The sequence below is a fragment of the Myotis yumanensis genome, unplaced genomic scaffold (assembly GCF_028538775.1).
Source record: "Myotis yumanensis isolate MYYU_CA2020_CCGP unplaced genomic scaffold, mMyoYum1.0.hap1 SCAF_2, whole genome shotgun sequence".
NCBI lineage: Eukaryota > Metazoa > Chordata > Mammalia > Chiroptera > Vespertilionidae > Myotis > Myotis yumanensis.
Window position 1 is genome coordinate 215,453,883 of NW_027223753.1, and position 20,647 is coordinate 215,474,529.

The window sequence follows — 20,647 nt, forward strand, 5'->3', positions numbered from 1 at the left end:
CACTTTCTTGTGTGCATTATGTCGTCTACCTTTTTAATCCAGGCTTGGGCACCAGTATTGGCCAACTGTTCTTGTGTCAGGACCTGTACTCCCGTACTTCCTGTGAACTGGCCAGGAATAGAGTTCAGCTGAGCCCAGGCATCGATCTGAAGAAAAGAAGATGACTCAATTACCTAGTTAAAATTACTCAGCTGGTTAAAATGCCACTGGAATTAACAATTTAATTCACTAAAAGAAATGGTTTTAGTTCGTTCCTGAAAATGCTGTATTACGGCTTAGATATTCAATTTTTAAGACCATATAGTGATTTTATACATATTTAAAATTGTTTCCCAGCTCTAGCCAGTTTGCTCAGTTCGGCCCTCGGACTGAATGGTCCCGGGTTCTCTTCAGGTCAAGGACACATCCTCAGTTGCAGGCTTGCTCCCACCATCCCCACCCTGATCAGGGTGCATGCGGGAGACAACCCATCCATGTGTCTCTTCCCCTCCATCCCACTCTCTCCTAAAAAAAAATTTTTTTTAAACATTTCAAAGAAGCAGTTTAATAACATTCAGTGAATCCCATTAGTAAGATTATCAAGCAATGTATTTCCTATCTGTATGAACAAGTACTTACAGAAAGAAAGGTAGAAGGAAAAGCTGTCCATTGTTAAAATCAGGTGACTCTGGACCCTGGCTGCCTGGGTTGAATGCCACCCTCTTCACTTACTAGTTTTGTGACCTTGGACATCAGTTAACCACTCTTTAGCTCAGTTTGCGTCACTGGAAAGCAGGAACTCATAATACTACTTTCATCTCACAGACCTAATATGGCCAATGCGCTATTTTTATAAACCAGATTATAAACTCAGCAGGAAATTTTTTCTATTTTATTTGCTCAAGAAGCAGTTCCTGTCATATAGTACACAATAAATATTTACTGAATGAAGGACCAGGAACCAAATCACTGTCATTTAAAATAAGCTAATTAGGCCATGGTCATCCTATATAATAAAAGGCCAATACACAAAAAGACCGAACAGCAGAACGACCGGTTGCTATGATTCGCAATGACCACCAGGGGGCAGATGCTCAAAACAGGAGCTGCCCCCTAGTGGTCAGTGTGCTCCCACAAGGGGAGTGCCGCTCAGCCAGAAGCGGCAGTGCTAAGGAACCCTTGGGGGATGTCCGCCTGCCAGCTTCATGGGGAGTGGGCCTAAGCAGGCAGGCGGACATCCCTCACAGGCAGGGCTGAGGGACTGCCCCACCCCCACCCCCAGAATGTCGTGCACCAGGCCTCTAGTTTAAAATAAGCTAAGTAGGCCGTGGCTCAGTGGTTGGAGCATCAGCCTGTGCACCAGAAGGTCTCAGGTCCAATTCCAGGTCAAGGGCACATAACTGGATTGCAGGTCGATTCCCACCCCACCCCCTTGGGGCTCATGTGAAAGACAACTAATCAATGTGTCTTTGCTTTTCTCTCCTTACCCCTTACCTTTCCCCCTCCCTTCCACTCTCCCTAGAATCAATGGGAAAAATATCTTCACTCCTCCAGTGAAGATTTTAAAAAATAAATGATCTTTCCCTTGGATTTTCAAGATAAGAACCTACATTTCAACAGCATGCTACCGATTTTGCCTATGTCACAACAATCTAGTTAGTAAAAGTCTTATTTACACATTAAACTGCTACATACCCGTTCCTGAGCTCGATTTAACATGCTCATGGCTTCAAGGTCAAATGCATTCTCACTGAGTCTTTTCTGAGCAAGTGCCCGCTCACTCATTGCTGTAGAGATGTCCACAGGCTAAGAAAGAAAACATAATTATCTCAAATTACGATAGAACCCCTAAGTTCAGAAAACTGCTCATATACTTAGTTGCTATGTGTCAAAAACAAAATCATAGTCTTATATACCTATTAACAGTTTTATAAAGTAGACAGAAGACTCAAAAAGGTAAAGTAACCTTGGGAAGCAGACAAGGAGTATTTCAGGTAAGTTACAAAGTGTCAGAGGAAGCAAATCTGACTGACTGCTTGTTTTCTGTATCAAATTACAATCAGAAAATTCCATGAAAAACTTCAAAATCTCCGACCTTCACCAATAAAAGTCTTTTGCAGTAAACTGAGAATTTTTTGAACGACTTTGTATTACTAGCAGTTTTCATTTTAAACTGCTTATCGGCATAACCTTCAGAAGCAATAAACAAGGTTTTTGAATAACGAAGCAGAAAACCACTATGGCGTCAATCACCTTTCCTCTACTCCTGTGCAGATCTCTTCACCTGGCGGCTTTGCAGTTTGGTTTTAAGAACTAAATTTTATCAAAATACTCATTATGTAAATAAATGGACCTCTTTTCATTTTATGTACATTCATGACCAGTTAAATATTTCGGGTGGGGAGGGGGTACATTTAAAACACTTAAAGTTGAGACATGAGACATGTTTGAAAAGTCTTAAGTCCTTTTCAAAGTTCATAGTCTACTTGCAAAAACTTTATGCTAAGCAGGTGACAATGATTTAACTTTTAAAAGTTTTTCATAATGTCCAGGAAAATTCTTAGGGCAAATTCCCAATTTGTCAGGTTTGTGGAAGGCTCAACCACAGAAGGAAAAAGCCATCAAGTGAGTGAGTATCTCATGTTTTTTGTTCTAATATTAAGAGAGCAGGTGGATCTGTATCAACTATCCAGTTATTAATACTTTTCTTCTTCTGACACAACATAACCAACCCATTAATACCTCCTAGTTATTTCACCCAAGAAAATTCATTTTTGGAAAATGCTGTATGTCATGGGAAGGTTTCCCTATATTAATATACAAAGAATAATTAGTAAGTACTGCATGGGTATGATAGTAAAACAAGTTCACAGCTAAGGATTTGTTTAAAAAGCGAAGTAAAGGCGACCTGTAATTTCATTGTATACTGTGTATAAGACATCTTTCAAAATAAGACCTATATAGTAGAGAAGGGTGTATGACTAAGAATAATTCTACCTCATGCATAAGGATTACTAACCTTTCATTTCCTAACTTCAGAGTCCCTTAATCACCCTATTATTCCTAGTTCTCTATATTATTTCTTAACACAACGTATAGATTCTTATACATATCTTAAAATGAAAGCACAATTAAACTGAATTCATTCTGTATTTACTAAACTGTAGATCTCATAAATGAATATCTTAATTTCTTAGTCAACTTAATAAATTATCCACACTAATTAGAATTATTTGGGGGGCCTATAAGAAGTCAGACTAACAAGCTAAGAAACTTTATATTCTCACTTTTCATTTCTATTAGAATTCTGACTGCTGGGACTTTCTGGTCGGAATTTATATTCCTTTGGCCTACCTCAGATGTTTCCTAAAACTCTAAGGATTATTGATGTAATTTTAAAAGGCCCACAGAATATACCTTAATATTGTTCATTACCCTTGTCAGAATTACTTTTGATCTCATAGCTGTCTAGGTATACATTGGTAATAGGGCTTCATTCTAAAAACCTAAACTCAGGAGATAGTGGGGGAAAATCTACCTATCAACCATTCCCACACCCTGACCCCCAATCTCCAACTATAAATTAGCCACACACAAAAAATTAACATGGCTCTGAAAACGCCAACTTTTTTAGAATAAAATTAATCCTTCCCCACTGGAAAGCAAGTGAATCTACCTCTCTCTGAATTCATCCTCCTGAAGACATTCTATCTTCACACTGTTTTCTTTTTAAGACTTTATTGTGGAAACAGGTAACCTAATGCTTCATCACTTATTCCCAGGATGAAACTTCTTTCAAATCTCAGTAATATTCCATGTCAAAATCACATCACATTCTGAAAAGAACTTGAACATAGCAACCTTGGATGCTTAATATAAATTTCCGTAAGATAAAATTACAACCAGTTTTTTCCTGAGGTAATGTAATTTCATTTCTTCTTCAACAGGCTTAGCAAGTTAGCTTTAAGATCATGTCAAAACTTTATTAAATAATAATTTGACTATTATTTTCATATCTTTTTAAATGTGAAGAAATATATTCAGAATGAATCAGGATTATCTTAACCTCTTAAAGGACCTTAAGAGTTTGTATCAAAAAGCACATTTCCCAGTTTTCAAGGTAACTCAGGATATACAATAATGCATGAAAAGCCAATTAAAAAATCCCCAAAGCATTGATATTCATGGGCTAGGCCAAACATTTTGTATCAGTATAAAATTACACCTACCCTTTACATGAGCAACGTCCAATGGAATTTCCTAGTGACTGCTAATGAGCACTTAAAATGTGGCCAGTGCAATGAAGCAACTTGACTTCCCCGTGGCTAATGACTTCTGTACTGGAGTACACATATCCAGACAGTATACAGTAAACTATACTGTACCGTGAAGCTTTAGAGCTCTCACCAGCTTTTACTGTTGCTCAGAAACAGGAATGTGTGCAAGGTACCAAAATGATACCAAAAGGCCTTCTAAAAACCAAGGAAAAAACTTAAATCCTATAGAATACTTTATCAAGATGTCATCAGCAAGCTGTTTCAATAGATACACTACAGACTTTCAACCTAATGTATAAAGTGTAATTATCTAAAGCATAATTATAATTCTGTAATAATATTCCAGGCATTATAATGAGGGAAATATTTAATTTCCTTTTCCCGAGGACTTGTTCTGAAATATGAAATCTACATAAGTGTTTTGAATAATCCCAGTTCTCGCATTAATACAAACCTATTCAGGTGATTTTGCCTTCCTACTTCATTGACACAACAGATCACCACTCCTCCTATAACCCACCCAGGTGCTAGGGGAGCACACGTGCCCTTTCCCTGAGGCCTGTGCTCCCCTGGCTGGAGGGTCTGGAGAGCAGGGCAGTGCAGACCACGAGGGAGTGGAGCAGACCAGGGCAGGCAGAGCTGCCTCACAGCTGTACTGAGACAGCCCTGCTAGAGCCCCACCCCAGTTTCCTTCTTCACTGAACCCCTCCTCAAAAAAGGCGTTAGGAATAGTAAAATACGTAACATCATTAGCACCATGTAAGATGCATTTCAGGGCCTTAGGTTATAAATGTATGTTCTTTATCTTCTCATTGAAAAATCTTTAAATGTTGCCCTGGCCAGACTCAGTGGTTAGCGTAGGCCCGCGCACAAAGGTCTCAGGTTCAATTTCCAGTCAAGGGCACATACCTGGGTTGTAGGTCTGATTCCTGCCACTGGTCGGGGCAATTTGGGAGGCAACTAATCGATGTGTGTCTCTCTCACATCAATGTTTCTCTCTCTCCTCCCTCCCACCACCACCCCTTAAACAAACAAAAATAATTTTAAGTCAATTTATTTCCCCCTTTTGTTAATCTAACTATTTACATAGATAGAACAAATATCCTAAGTGTTTCTTAAAAAGACAATGAAAGGATATAAAGTGAAAATTATATTCTACACAAGTAATTGCAGGTATCTCAAAGACAGCATAAAAGAAAAATTTTAATTATAGTGGAACTGTAAGAAAAAACATCTATATATAAAACATGATTTTAAAATATTTAGCAAAAATACAAAAGTTCAGTTATAAAAGAAAATGACAACTACAAAAACAAAAGCCGCACTATTAAACCTAGACTGTTTCAGTTAAATGTGTTTGATTAGTTTTAAAAAGTGAATTATGGGTATTTTTATCAAATAAAATAATCTAGTGCAATGCTTAGGTTTAACTTATACATTTAACCTAAATGAATTATAACAGAAAACAAACAGATAACCTATTGGCTTAAGGAAATTCAGTGATAATCCCATCTAAGGGGAGAATGAATAACAAGGCTATATTTACATTCTAGTACACTAGGAACTATGTGTTCAATTTCCAAAGGAAATTTTCATCTTGCCTCAAGAACTTAAACTAAAAACTTTATAAATCTAGAGCTTCTAAACACTGAAATTTTTAGCTCCACTGGGATATGGAAATATTCTTCAGTAATAAAAACCAAGCACACAGCCTAAGACAAAAAAATATCTTCACATGTAAGTAATCACTAGACCTTAAGGGAGGGCAACTTCTGGACCGCTAAAATATTTGTGCCTGATAGCAAACCCAAGGAAGTTCTGTCAAAGATTACATTTAAATCTTCTACCCAGTAAGTCTTTGCTAGCTTTATTACTAAGAATTAATGCCCCTGAGGCCAATTTTTAAGTATTAGTTTTCCAACATTTTTTCTATTCATTGCTTATCAATCAGATTCACACAAATATGGTCAAAATTCTGTAGTCATTCTTTACTGTCGATGATGCTGGTTGGCAGTAGAGCACACACAATCTGATGAGTAGACAATCCATAAGAAATGGATTTGCTGATCCATCCACGTCTATCCAGTTATGTCAAAGAGCACTCAAGTGCAAGACAATGGAAGGGATTAAGGATTATAGCAAAACTAAGATCAAATCTGTGATCTTTGCCTAAATGTTTTATGCTCAATTTAAAGAACCACAAAATCCATTTATTGAAATGAAAAAGAGCAATAGGAAAAAATACGTTTCAGTTAAAATATTGGCTTTAAAAGACTTTACACCCCTGACAGGGAACCAAGAGCGCTAATGCTCTCATAAAATGTGACTGATAGCATTCCACAAACATTCGTATATAGAACATCAATCTTAAAAACAGTATATTTCTAAGACACAGCTAAATAACTAGAACTAAACATTTTATATGAACATTTCCTCTAGGTGTTTTATATTATTCCTACAGAGACCTGAGGGGGTTTGGGAGGTGGGAGGATCCTGTCCCTTTTCCTAAAACTTTGGGATTGTTTTGCTTAAAGTTTACCTATATGTTGTTTGAGCCTAATAATCTTCTAAGAAACTTGCTTAGAGTTCTAATATCAAAAAGTTGTGTACATCCTCCCAAAGGAAAAATCGGCTCTATTTATGTAGCTTTATGAACAGAAGCTTTTTCCCTCCTGTTTTAATAAAACACTTCTTTATACTTTATAAAATCTGAATACCCACCTTCCCCCCAAAATTTCTTTGAAATAAGTATTCTCAACTTTCAATTAAACTCTGACAACCATTTTAGATGCCAAGACTAAGGCACCTGCCCCCGATCAGTGTTAAGACTCAAACTTGCTGAGCACTTAACTTCTAATAGAAATATGTGAGTAGATGTATATATAAACTCTGTCAAAAAGAAATGGTCATCAGCATTCACTCAGCACTTGAATAGTTATAGTCACTATCTCCGCAGAAAAACCCCTTGGAATTTTGTAGTATTTATGGGGCTTCATTCTATCAGGAAATATTTCTCACATCATCACCCTGCAAAGTTTTTTCCAACTCCGTTAAATGCGTAATCTGCAAGAAATTACTAAAAGCATATGAATCAATCATAATTTCTCAGTCTGTTTAGCCCTCTTATGATTTATATTCAACTACTACAAAATTTAAGTTAGTTGCAAATATCAGTTCCCCCTTTCCCTGTTCAGATGTGCTGGTAGCTGGATTTGGGGATTAGCAACTGAGCTAGCTACTCAGGTCGTTTCAATAAAATACTATCCAAACCAGCTACCCCAACCTCACTGGTGATTTTTGAACCCTATGTAACTGACCATCACTGATGGCTGAAGTTGTACTGGCTAGTTTTCATGTCCAGTCAGCTTCACTGTATACAACTTTTCTCCTTTAAAATGCTACAGGTCAAAACCTCCCGCGCGCACACAGTGAAAATGTCACCTGTGAATAGCTCAGGGGAAAAAGGTTTCTGATTTGGGTTCTGTTCACTTTCTGATTGATCTATAATACTGGAGGTGTTTAGTGGAAGATGACCATATGGGCGATAAACAGAACCTGAGGTGAAAAGTACAGGTCTCTCTAACATGCATATCCCGGAACTGCAAGAACAGGGAGTGGGGAAGAAGCCCCACATTGTAAGGGCATCAGCACCTAATCCAGTCCTTGGACAAATGTCTGGGCTTTGGAAACAAAGGGCAGGAGGTGATGACTAGTCTATGGTATTTTTAAAACTCCCACCCGCCCCTAGTAAGTCTCCACCCTCCCATATCCCCCAAGCGTGATTTTGCACAACAAGTTAAATAAAAGTAAACTGTTTATTAAAAGATACAGCAAAGGTACAGATACAGAGATACATACAAAGATACATATATATATATTTACATATATATACAGTCTTGCTGTTTTCATGTGCACTATATTTAGCAGCACATTTAATCAGGTGGCATTTTAATGGGGTTGTTTTGACACTTGGTGTTATTACTGCATCATGACAAGATACAACTATAGCCTTGTGAAATTTTCAAGGTGTGAATTCCACTTCTCCAACTTTCATTAGTAGCAAAAAGAGAAAGGAGAAGGGAAATGGAGTACACCAAGGCTGAGCATTAGGTTAAACACAAGAATTCCAAAGGGCCAAGGTAGCACGGGGAAGGGAAATGATTAAAATTAAAGGCTATCTGACAAACCACCCAGAGAACAGTAAGAAACCATTATTTAAGGGCAATAGGCTATGTATTCAAGATGCTCACATCAGCCTACAATGACCTTTTTCAATCCACTTCTTGTGTTGAACCTGAGGATCTGCCTCTGTCCGCTCAACCCCTCCAGCCAGTACATTTGCTACCACCAAAATCTAGAGCTATAAAGCCTTGAAGCAAAACGGGACGCTAAGTAGTTGTACCTTGGGCTACCTTCCCACAAGTGCAAGGAGGGCCCAATGTTGGGGAGGGATGTGACAACACTGTTCTCTGCAATTCGATGCTTTTCACTTTGTGGCTTGGTTCCACAAAGTGAATTGCATCGAGTTACTGTCAAATGAGAAGCTGCGGGTTGTTTCATCTGTCGTTTAACCCGGCCCTGCCGTTTACCCCGGCCCTAAGAAGAGTGAAACAGAATCCAAATCAGATATAAAATAACAATAAAATGGCAGATTCAGGTATAAAAAAAGAAAAATACATAATATTCCTCTTACTTACCTCAGAGGGCAGATTGCTGCTGAAAACATTATCATCATCTTTGTTCTCTTCACCATTTTTATCCACAGGAACCCACTCTCCGTAAACGCTGTCTGCTTCTTTTTTTCGGTGCTGAGATCCGGATGACACAGGAAACTCTTTTGTTAACGTGACCTGGCTTTTTGGAGGCGTGGGCTTTGCTGCAGCAATCTAAAAAAATAAAGTTTCTCAATTATTTTCCAACAGTCTCAGAATGACTTTGTTTTTGTTCTTTACTTCTCAGTATTTAATTCAAAAATTAAGCTAAATTCCATTTGAGTCTTACTTAAATATTTAAAAGTTCCATAAGTTGTGCTGTTTTAATCAATTCATAAACACTAATACTCACATTCAGGTTGAAAAATATGGGTTTGGGTTCACTGAGTTTAAAGGGATGATGATAAAAAGGAGGTTCTTCTTCCTCTTCATCCGAAACATGAGGCTTATTCACTATTACATCATCATCTTCTTTACTCTGTGCAATCTGTTTGCATTTCTTAAAAAGTAAAAACAAACAAGATAAATCTTACACTTTAGGTAAAATACAAAATGTAATTTCTTAATGAAAACTACATAAAATCAACTTTCAAAACTAAAACAAGATTAATGATGGGCTATAGATAGGAAACTTGGCTTATTAGTATTATTTAAACACACTCTAGCTGGTCAGTCAGTCAACAACATTTATTGAGCACCTACTATGTGCAGAGCACTGTACTGGGCACTGTCCAGGGTATACAAAAAAGGAGAAGACATGGTCCCTGCTCCCAAGGAGCTTACAATCTAGTTTAAGAGACAGAATACATACACGTGAAATAGTTGAGGAGCGCTTTTACAGAGCAACACAAGGAACAAGTGCAAACTGATATAATACAAACTGAGTACATAAGTGCCGAGAGAACAAAGGCTTAGGAAAGAATAGAATCAGGCAGAATTTGATAATCAAAGGATAGTCCTTGAAGAGTTCTAAGCCAGATTTTCATAGTTGAGAACAAGGACTGGCAGGGAAAGGAAAAGAAGGTGATCCTAGTCAGGTGGTGTTCAAAAAAAAAAGTGAGAAGAAACTTATAAGGAGGGACAAGAGGGCTAATGATGAGGATAAAAACATAGGGAAACACTGTTCATAAGTTTTGGATAAGGAACTTGGGTTTGATAAGCAAACAATAAAAGCCTTTACTAGATCCTTAAATTAAAAAAAAAAAAGTTGTACTTCATATTGTAGTAAATCTAAATGATGAAACAGATTAAGAAACTTTATGATCCCCAAAGGTATGGTAAAATGAAAGATGTGAAACATTGCAATTGGGTTGGATAGTAACATCTCTCCATAAATGTCTTGTAGGTTGAGTCTCTAAAGGACTAGAACTCAAGATTGGAAAATAAGGCATGATGGAGAGGGTGTAATTGATGAGGTCTGACACATAAAGCAAAGTCAATTCCTTCCTGTCCGAAGGAACAGACTCCATTACCTGGCTTTATAAAAAGGTCAGAGTAAATTTGAGTAGACTTGTCTCTTTACAAGCAGAATGGCGCATCCATTATCAATTGAAAATATTACAATAGGATAAAAAGCTCATTTAGCCAAAAACAGAGTATACTACGCTTGTAACCAAGGGGAACAGAATATATTGACAGTGGCAGGCTGGCATAAGGCTAGCCGATAGCAAGTTTCAATATATGAAACAGTGTGGTATTTCTGGATCCTAGCAGCAATATTTCAGCATCCTCCCCCCTCCCCGAAAACCAACAAAATAATATTAATAAAACAAAGCCAAAAACAAGCCTCATTTGAAAAGATCAAATTCTTAAGAACAAAAATAAGTGTGTTTAAAATATATATATGTTACTGCCAAAACCCGAACCGCAAGGAAGAACTGATAATGGCCGGCCATTATCACCAATGGCTGGTACCAAACAGCCAAAACCCGAAATGATGATGCGAAAGAAGTTCCTTTCAGGCAATGGCCAGCTATTCTCATTAATTTCCAAGCTCCGGTGGCAAAAGATCATTTCTGAAGATTGTCTGTGTCTTTGCGTATATGCAGTACACTCGTGGCGATCAGTGAACACGTCGTGAATGGAAACGAAACTGTAGGCGAGCTTCTGCGTGTTGCTCACTCAACACCTCCTCCATTCAAACGAACCGTCCCACTCCTCAGTCAGTTTGGCTTCTAAAACTGGAAAGCAAAAGTAATGGGAAGTAACTTTTAGCTAGCGGAGCTTAGCCATCCCGGATAATGGCCTGCTAAACAGAGCTTCTGCCGCTGCCACACCTGTATTTCGGGTTTTGGCCACTCGGTGCCAGCCATTATCAGTTCAGCCCACAATTCGGGTTTTGGCACGCTCCAGAGTCAACATCACTGGAATAATCCATTTAAGAATTAAAACAAATTCTGTCTAGCTTACCTCCGTTAGTTCTTCTATAGTAGCTCCTCCTGACTTTTTAGCAACTTTCTCTTCTATGGTAGGTGGAGGTGCAGGCTTTAGGTTTGGCGGTAAAGGAACACCAGCCTTAGCACACATGGCAGCTGCATTAGCTTTGGCTATTTCAAGTAATTGAGCCTTATCTGTAAGAGGAAAAATACAAGAAGCAGTTTTCCCAAAGGTTGTATTTTGTATTATCGTAAGTTTTATATGCTAACAAAATTGAATACATCAACTTTCTGCTCTAACTTACAATGGTAATCAAATCACTCTTTGACTCAAAAGTTTTTAAGAGAATGCCTATTTAAATTAAGGCCAGCCCGGCCGATGTGACCCAGTGGTTGAGCATCAGCCAATGAACCAGGAGATCACAGTTCGATTCCAGGTCAGGGCAAATGCTCAGGTTGCCAGCTCGAACCCTGGTAGACGTGCAGGAGGCAGCCAATCAATGATCTCTCTCATCACCGATGTTTCTCTCTCTTCCTCTGAAATCAATAAAAAAGTTTTTAAAATAATAATTAGGTCCACTTTTAGGTTCGCAGTCAAATACTATAGAAAATACTAGATTATGTAACTACAATCACCTTGCCACATGCCTGCCAAAACCTACTTTGTTTTCCAAAATTATCATGCCCTTAAAATTACTTTCCTTCTAGCCCCACCAGTGTGGCTCAGTTGACTGTCATTCCGTGCACCAAAAGGATGCTGGTTCAATTCCTGATCAGGGCACGGTGTTTCAGGATTGATCCCCAGTAAGGGGTGTGCAAGAGGCAGCCTATCAATGTTTTGTTCTCACATTGATGTCTCTTTCTCTCCCTCTTAAAAAAAAAATCTTTAAAAATGTACTTTCCTTCAAATATCTGACACTTTAAACCACTTATAAACCACGTGATCCCAATTCAGGTGCCACTATTTCTAACAAGTCTTAAGTCATAATTTAACATTCTTTTCCACTGTGCTTCCAAAGTGCCTTACCTATCCTATACCAGTACTTACAGCAATCATAACATGCTGCTCTTTTTGGCAGTTTTACTATTTGGCAAAAGAGACATATATGTATTTTATCCATGTCTCCTCTACTAACTTGTAATTACTTCAGGAATTAAATACTATTCCTCTACTTTGAATAAAAAAAGAACTCAAAACTTTTTGTTGAACTGAATGCATTCTCCCTTATTGTTCGGTTAGGGTCTTTTTTGATGTTGTTGCTAATCCTCATTCGAGGATATTTTTCTGTTGATTTTTTAGAGAGTGGAAGAGAGAGGGAAAGACAGAAACATTGATGTGAGAGAAACACATCGAACGGCTGCCATCTGCACGTGCCCCAAACAGGGCCTGAGTGGGGGAGAAGCCTACAACCAAGGTACGTGCCCTAGAGCAGGATCAAACCCAGGACCATAGGCCGATGCTCTATCCACTGAGCCAAACCAGGTAGGCGTCTTTTTCTTTAGACAACACTAACTTGGAAATGTCCAACTACTGGGATAATTATCCATTATTTCTGTAGGTAGTCATGCATTATCCCACAAGCTTTAACCATCTACGTGCACTTCTTAAAATCAGGGACACTAGAGCACTTTTTTTTAAAGGAAGATTAAAATCACTTTAATAAATGTCACTTTATTTTACCCAGGTAAGTAACTCCCCACATACAGAATTCCCTATGCATTTCCACTATCCATTATACCATTAGAATTACCTACACAAACTTTAGGGTCTGATATTGCCATTTTAAGACATGTAACTGATCTAAAAAGAAACACTGTAACCTTAGGCTTAATTGTAAAGATTTATGTTGAAACACATCCAACAACAATCTGAGCATACACTAGCCTTGTACTTAACTGGACTTCTACTTCCCCTTTCTGGTTATGGAAGACGGGTTCAAGCAAAAAAACCATTCGAGTATGGGACCACCTTGGTTCTATCATGCTCCAAAGTAGGTCTTTGAACTCAAACTACACAAGTACTTATCCCTACATTTCCTAAACACAAGCTTAGCTAATTAAAAAATTTAAAGAGAAATATTTATCCTAAACCAATAACCCAAAATACTCCATTTGACTCAAAGAGCAGGAACAACTCAGATTTAAGCCAGGCCTCCCATTAGTTTTCAGTAACTTACTCAGATCTGTCAGGCGTTTAGGCGATCGGCCTCTTTCTGAAGATCGGGACCGTTTACGGCGGAGGGGAGACCTGCTAAACCTTCTTCGCAAGGGTGTCCGTGACCGCCTTAACCTGACTGGTGAGATACTGAAGCTTCGTCTTCTTACCACCGACCTTGATCTTCTCCGTCGGCTAGGAGTGCGGCTCCGTCGGCTAGGGGTTCGGCTCCGTCGGCTAGGGGTTCGGCTCCGTCGGCTTGGGGTTCGGCTCCGTCGGCTTGGGGTGCGGCTCCTTCGGCTTGGGGTGCGGCTCCTTCGGCTTGGGGTGCGGCTCCGTCGGCTCGGGGAAATGCTAAAGCTCCTTCTCCCCACAGATCTAGATCTTCTTCGACGACTCGGAGTGTGACTCCGACTCCGCCGACTTGGGGTACGACTCCGAGCTCTCACAGTTTTCCGATTATCCCTGGAGCTTGATCTTTTTCTTTTTCTTTCCCTGGACTTGGATCTGTGCTTTGGAGACCTTTTGCGCTTCTCTTTTGATACAGATCGCCTTCCTCTAGACTTTGATCTTGACCTGCTGCTCCTCCTCCTGCGTCTTGAACGTGACCTTGAACGTGTTTGAGAGCGACGAGACTTGGACTTAGATGATCTCTTTCTTGCCCTAGAACGAGATTCACTGGTACGTTTGCGTGATTTGTGTTCTGAAGACTTGGACCGCTTACTTCGAGATCTTAATGAAGAGTCTCTTTTCTTTTCTTTCTCACCTTTATCACGGTTCTTATTTTTCTTGCTTTTTTCATGAGTGTCCTTAACTTTCACAAAAATTTCATAATCATCTTTTTCCTCTGAAGATGACTCTGAAGCTCTGTCTGGTATACTCATTACAACTGGACTGGCAGCAGATTTGTCACGTTCAACTTCACTTGCAAGTAAAGGTCCTTCAATACCAGCTCTGAGGCTTGTAAGACGTTCCATGTCCTTAGGAAGTAATGGTCTCACTAAATCTGCTTCATTAATATCTTCAATATTGGCAGGAAATGCAGATTCAGACACTGTCTCTTTAGCAGGGAGTGGTACCTCTTTATCTTCACTACTTTCTTTAGGGCTGAGAGCAACTGCTAATGTCTGGTCACTCTCCTTTATAGGTAATGGTCCTTCTGTATCATTGCTAATAAAGTTATTAGATGGCAAGTCAAGATGAATGTCTTTAGCAGGCAAAGGTCCCTCTATGTCAGCCTCACTACCACCACTGGGGCTAGTGGAAATTACCATGTCATGTTCAGTATCTTGAGTAGTTAAAGATACTTCAACATCATATTTACTAACTGAACTGAGAGCAGATACTGTGGCAAATTCAATACCCTTACTAGTTCCCAATGTATCAGGTTCGACAGCAAGAGGACCAGCAGAAGATAGAGTTCCTCCTACATCAGCTTCACTAACACTAGGGCAGGTATCCAATACTGTGCATTGTTTAGTCTCATTGATGGCCAAAATTTTCTCTTTACCAATTTCACCAACAGCACCAGTGCTGGCAGTGGACATTGTGCTATGTTCCATGTCTTTAGCAATTAAATGATTATTTATATCAAGGTCTCTATTTATACCATGTTCACTTTCATAAGAGCCATTCTTCAGGTGCTCTTCATCATGTGGCTCTTCATCTGAGTGCATGGAGACCTCCTGCATACCAATCTCTGGAGTAAGATCTTGGTAAGTAGATATTAAGTTCATTCCTGTTATAACACCAGACTTCAGCATCACAGAGGCAGACTCTAAAGCCATCTCAGTCGGTGTTATTTGAGTCTGCTCTGAGACAGTGACAGCAGGCTCTGCAACTGTCACTGTAGATTCTTGGACAACAGGTGGTTCTGAAATAATGTTAGGTTGAACTGATACTGCTGGTTCCAGGACAGGTACAGCAGGCTCCGGGGCAGAAACAACTGGCACAGGAATGGTAACATGTTCTGGCTCAACCAAGGCCATGGGCTCTGGGACAGCCTCAGGTGAGGGCTCCAATACAGCCATGGCCAGTGGCCCAGGGACAGTCACAGCCAGGGGCTCTGGGACCTCAGCTGAGGGCTCTGGGACAGCCTCGGCTGGGGGCTCTGGGACAGCCTCAGCTGGGGGCTCTGGGGCAGCCTCGGCTGGGGGCTCTGGGGCAGCCACGGAGGGTAGCTCTGAGATGGCCATGGCTGACAGCTCTAGAGCGCTCTGTGATGGCTCTGGAATAGTTACTGCAGGCTCCAGGAGGGACACAGATACCTCTGAGGCAACATGTCCTGGAGCTCTCATGGAATCAAAGGTTTCTGCTGTCTCTGACATAATAGAAGGCTCTGATGTTGACATAGTTGGTTCAGCTGACATCATGGTAGTTTCAGATACCATATAAGTTCCTGGTCTCTCTGGAACTTCATGCTCCTCTGCTTCTGCAGCAGACTCTATAGGTGCTGATGTAACTGCAGACTCTGGTTCCAGTGGTGGCTCTGGAACAGTCATGGCAGCCTCAGACGCTAACATTGAAGGCTCTGATGCTGACAATGAATAATTAGCAGGCACCACCGAAGGCTCTGAAATCTCACTTTGACTCACAGGAGGTTCAGGCAGGGATACAGACTCTTCAGGAGGTAATGGTGGCATCTCAGTAGGCCAAGTATTTTCAGCTGTTAATGCTGACTGCTCAGTGGGTAATGCTGTGCCCTCCGGTGGCTCCTCAGGAGGCAATGGTGGTGTCATTGGTGGCTCTTCAGGTGGCAATGGTGGCATTGTTGGAGGCTCTTCAGGAGGCAAGGGTGGCACCATATATGCCTCTGTATATGTATCAGTATAAGAATCTGTGTAAGAATCAGCTGCCATAGACATCATTGAACGATCAGCAGTATAAGATGACATCATAGTTCGGTCAGCTGCAGAATACGATGACATCATAGACCGGTCGGCAGCAGAGTAAGATGACATCATAGACCGGTCAGCCATCATTGATCTGTCAGTCATCATAGAGCGCTCATAAGCTGACATCATAGAACGCTCATAAGCTGACATCATGGAGCGCTCGGCCATAGGGGACATCATAGAGCGCTCATAGGCTGACATCATAGAGCGCTCATAGGCTGACATCATGGAGCGCTCAGCCATAGGGGACATCATAGACCGCTCATAAGACATCATAGAGCGTTCATAAGATGACATCATGGAACGTTCTGCAGCATAGGACATCATCATAGAACGTCTAGATGCCAACATCAGGGGTCTGGGTGCTAACCTATATGGTCTAGGAACGGCCCTATAGGACCTGGGTGCTATCCTGTAAGGTCTAGGTGACATCCTATAGGGATCAGGAGTTAGTCTGTAGGGATCATGGCCTAATCTATAAGGGTCTTGCCCTAATCTATAGGCATCATGACCTAGCCTATAAGGGTCATGACCTAACCTATAGGGATCCTGAGCTAACCTGTAAGGATCCTGAGCTAACCTGTAGGGATCAGGAGATTTTGAACCCAGCATAGAAGAATCTTGGGTACTAGATGCTAACATCTGGGCATCCATGGTACCAGACGCTAACATCTGAGCATCCATGGTGCCGGAAGCTAACATTTGAGAGTCCATAGTGCCAGATGCTAACATCTGAGAATCCATAGAGCTAGTTGCTAACATCTGGGAGTCCATGGTGCTGGTTGCTAACATCTGGGAGTCCATAGAGCTAGTTGCTAACATCTGGGAGTCCATGGAGCTGGTTGCTAACATCTGGGAGTCCATGGAGCTGGACGCTAGCATCTGGGAGTCCATGGAGCTGGTTGCTAACATCTGGGAGTCCATGGAGCTGGACGCTAGCATCTGGGAGTCCATGGAGCTGGACGCTAGCATCTGGGAGTCCATGGAGCTGGACGCTAGCATCTGGGAGTCCATGGAGCTGGACGCTAGCATCTGGGAGTCCATGGAGCTGGACGCTAGCATCTGGGAGTCCATGGTGTTAGATGCTAGCATCTGGGAGTCCATGGTGTTGGACGCTAGCATTTGGGAGTCCATGGTGTTGGACGCTAACATATGGGTCTCCATGGTGTTAGAAGCTAACATATGGGATTCTTGGGCCATCAAGGGATCCACTCCTACTGTTATAGAAGTCTCCCCCACTAATGTAGTAGGCAGCTCCTGTGCTACCGTATTATAGGATTCCAGCGCTGTCGTCGAGGGCACCTCCAGGGACTGCGACACGGTCATCGTTGACAGCTCCGTTGTCACCACAGACTGAACAGAGATCTCCAGCGCCACAGTTGCCGCAGGCTGCCCAGGCAACTCTGGCGCCCCAGGCTGCCCTGGCAACTCCAGAACCCCTGTTGCCAGAGGCTGCCCCAAAAGCTCTAGTGCTCCAGCTGCCCCAGACTGCCCCGCGAACTCCAGTGCCCCAGTTGCCATGAGCTGCCCAGGCAACTCCAGTGCCCCAGTTGCCACAGGCTGCCCAGACAACTCCAGTGCCCTAGTTGCCGAAGGCAGCCCTGGCAACTCTGGCACCCCAGTCACCGAAGGCTGCCCTGGCAACTCCAGCGCTGTCGTTGCCACTGGTTGCCCTGGCAACTCCAGCACCATCGCTGCCTCAGGCTGCCCCAGCAACGTTGTTGCTGTTGTCACCTCAGGCTGCCCAGGATGTTCCATCGCTGTCATCCCCACAGGCTGCTCCAATTCTGTCGTCGTCGCCGGTTGCTCCGTCAACTCCATTGCTACTGTTACCGCAGGCTGCCCTGGCAACTCCTGTGCCATCACAGGTGGCTCTGGTACCTCCTGTGTTGGCTCCAACCCCATGGATGGTGCTGGAAGCCCTGGCAATTCCTGCGACAACTGAGGCACTGATATCACTGAGGGCCCCGGCAACTCAGACACCGCTGTCGCAGGGGGCCCTAGCAACTCAGGCACTGGGGTAGAAGGGGGCCCTGGCAACTCTGGCACCGGGGTAGCAGAGGGCCCAGGTAACTCCAGCCCTGGAGTCACAGGGGGCCCCTGCAGCTCCGGCATGGAGGTCGCAGGTGGCCCCGGCAACTGCATCGCTGAGGCCACCGACGACTCCGGCAGCTCCAATGCTGTGGGCTTGGGTAGCTCCAGCAACTCCTGTGATCTTGTCATGGATGAATCTGCAGTCTCCGATGGTACTTCTACAGGCTGCTCTGGCAATCTTAGGTCTTCAGTTTCAGAAGACTCGGCAATATCCATTGTTGATGTGCTTGGCTCAGGGTGTGCCTCGATAGGTGTCTGTGATGACACCATAAGGGTTTCTGATGGCTCTAGCACTTTTGCTACTGGAGGCTCCAATATGGTCTTTGATGGCTCTGGAGAGGTGCACTCCAAAGACTTCATCTGATAGTCCATTGACATTGTTACAACTGGCTCAGATGACTTTAGCACTACTGTTGTAGTAGACACCGGTGCTGTTGAAAAAGAATCCAGAATCTTTGTCATGGGTGGTTCCAGCGTTACTGCCACAGACTGTTCTGATTGCACAGAGATTACTGATGTAGATGCAAGTGACAGTTCTGCAGTTTTTGTAGCTGGCTTCAGAGTTTCTAAGGTGTGGGGCTGTGACACCTCCATTGAAACTACAGGAGGTTCTAGCACAACTGCAGGAGTTTCAATGGTCTCAGAGAGCCCAAACGCTCTTACCGGATGCTCCAGTGCCATTGCTGAAGGCTCAGAATCAAACTTCAAAAAGGAATCTGATTCTAAATCCATGTTCTCTTCATGATGTGATTTTGCCTTTGATTCAGATTCTTCTGGCTGCCTTTTATACTTTTTTTCCTTTTCTTTCTTCTTTTTCTTCTTTTTATTTTTGTGCTTTTTATGCTTCTTTGACTTTTTAGTGGGAACTTCATCAGTAGGGTCTGTTTGTACAGAGACACATCTACTTTTTCTGGAGGCCTCCTTCAAGTCTGAAATTGAGAAATTAATTTTAATTTGTCAAACATTGGTTTAGGTAAATCATATAAGCCAAGATTTACATTCCATGGTAAGACACCACAGTATAACACTTCTTGTTAAATAAAAAGATACCAAATAAACTATATTTCATAAGCCAATTATCTTAAGTGACACTTTTCCAATACTTCTACAACTAAAGATTGGGTGAAAAGTAAGTTATTAGCTTATGCCCTGGCTGGATGGCTCAGTTGGTTGGAGCATGGTCCTGCACACCAAAAGATTGCGGATTCAATTCCTGGTCAGGGCACATACTTAGGCTGTGGGTTCCATCCCCGGTTGGGGCACATATGGGAAGCAAACAACCAATAGATGTTTCTCTCTCCCCCTCCCTCCCCACTTAGCTTCTCTAAAAAAAAAAAAAAATCAATGAAAACATATCATTGGGGAAGGATTAAAATAATTTTTTAAGTTCGTAGTTTGTAACAAAAGCTTTAGAATTACATTAAAATGTGTTTCAACTAAATTCATTTAAACAATTATTTTCTGCAGCTCTCAAATTGTAGCAAATTACACTTATAGACGAATCTTTCATATTATCAATTGTTAGAATTTCTATAAAAAACACCCACGTGGAATTTTCATGCTTATGTGAATTGCCCATGGGTTTGTACTAAAATTTTTATTTTCTCCTGTTTAAAAAAAAAAGTTAAATAATTGTTGTATTTTATAACCCCTATTTATACAGAAAGCAACATGGCACTGGATCTGTAACAAGCTGATTGCTTTCAGATCCTAAATCAATCCACCACTAACTGGATGAATGGACTAGGCCAAAGTACTAACACTGTCACCTAGAGTGAAGGATGAGGTGAGTTAAAACATACAAAGTACATAGAACAATGCCTGGTGCAAGCCCTCAGTGAAGGCCAGTGATTGCTCTCATATACGTAAGTCTGAGTAACAAATAGAAAGTATCAATATGGAACTTGAATTTTATCTTAATCACACCCATGTTACATCCTAATAAATATAATATCCTTTCCCACAATAATCTTCTAAAATTGGTAACAATTTTAATGTTTCTCCAAAAAAATATGCTCATAATAAAATCATTTTGGAAACAAACTTCTTACAGCCCTTAACATGTAACTTAAGAGTATTTCAATATCCTCAGGTGAGGACTGACAAAAAATTAGAACATTTTGCCTAGCCAGCGTGACTCAGTGGCTGAGCGTCGACCTAT

At 41.4% G+C, this 20,647-nt stretch overlaps 2 protein-coding genes across 11 annotated transcripts in view; one reads left to right on the plus strand and one right to left on the minus strand.

Annotated features, from left to right (window-relative positions):
* The window catches only part of DONSON (DNA replication fork stabilization factor DONSON), a 28,704-nt gene extending 19,527 nt beyond the window's left edge, over nt 1-9,177 (plus strand). Inside the window, exons 11-13 of one of the 4 annotated variants that reach the window (XR_011470349.1) lie at nt 2,565-2,604; nt 3,762-3,897; nt 9,022-9,177. The gene's annotated coding sequence lies outside the window, so the exon portion shown is untranslated. Of the gene's footprint in view, nt 1-2,564; nt 2,609-3,761; nt 3,898-9,021 lie in introns of all 4 variants that reach the window. The other 3 variants (XR_011470351.1, XR_011470350.1, XM_070407263.1) reach the window with 3 other exon arrangements.
* Nucleotides 1-20,647, minus strand: part of SON (SON DNA and RNA binding protein) — a 33,371-nt gene that overhangs the window by 7,444 nt on the left and 5,280 nt on the right. For 5 of the 7 annotated variants that reach the window (XM_070407254.1, XM_070407255.1, XM_070407256.1 and 2 more), the window contains 6 exons: nt 13,521-19,415; nt 11,378-11,538; nt 9,321-9,467; nt 8,954-9,142; nt 1,675-1,785; nt 30-146 (listed from right to left, as the gene is read on the minus strand). In XM_070407254.1, coding sequence (XP_070263355.1) covers nt 30-146; nt 1,675-1,785; nt 8,954-9,142; nt 9,321-9,467; nt 11,378-11,538; nt 13,521-19,415 — 6,620 coding nt within the window. Of the gene's footprint in view, nt 1-29; nt 147-1,674; nt 1,786-8,052; nt 8,853-8,953; nt 9,143-9,320; nt 9,468-9,640; nt 11,149-11,377; nt 11,539-13,520; nt 19,416-20,647 lie in introns of those variants that run through there. The other 2 variants (XM_070407258.1, XM_070407260.1) reach the window with 2 other exon arrangements.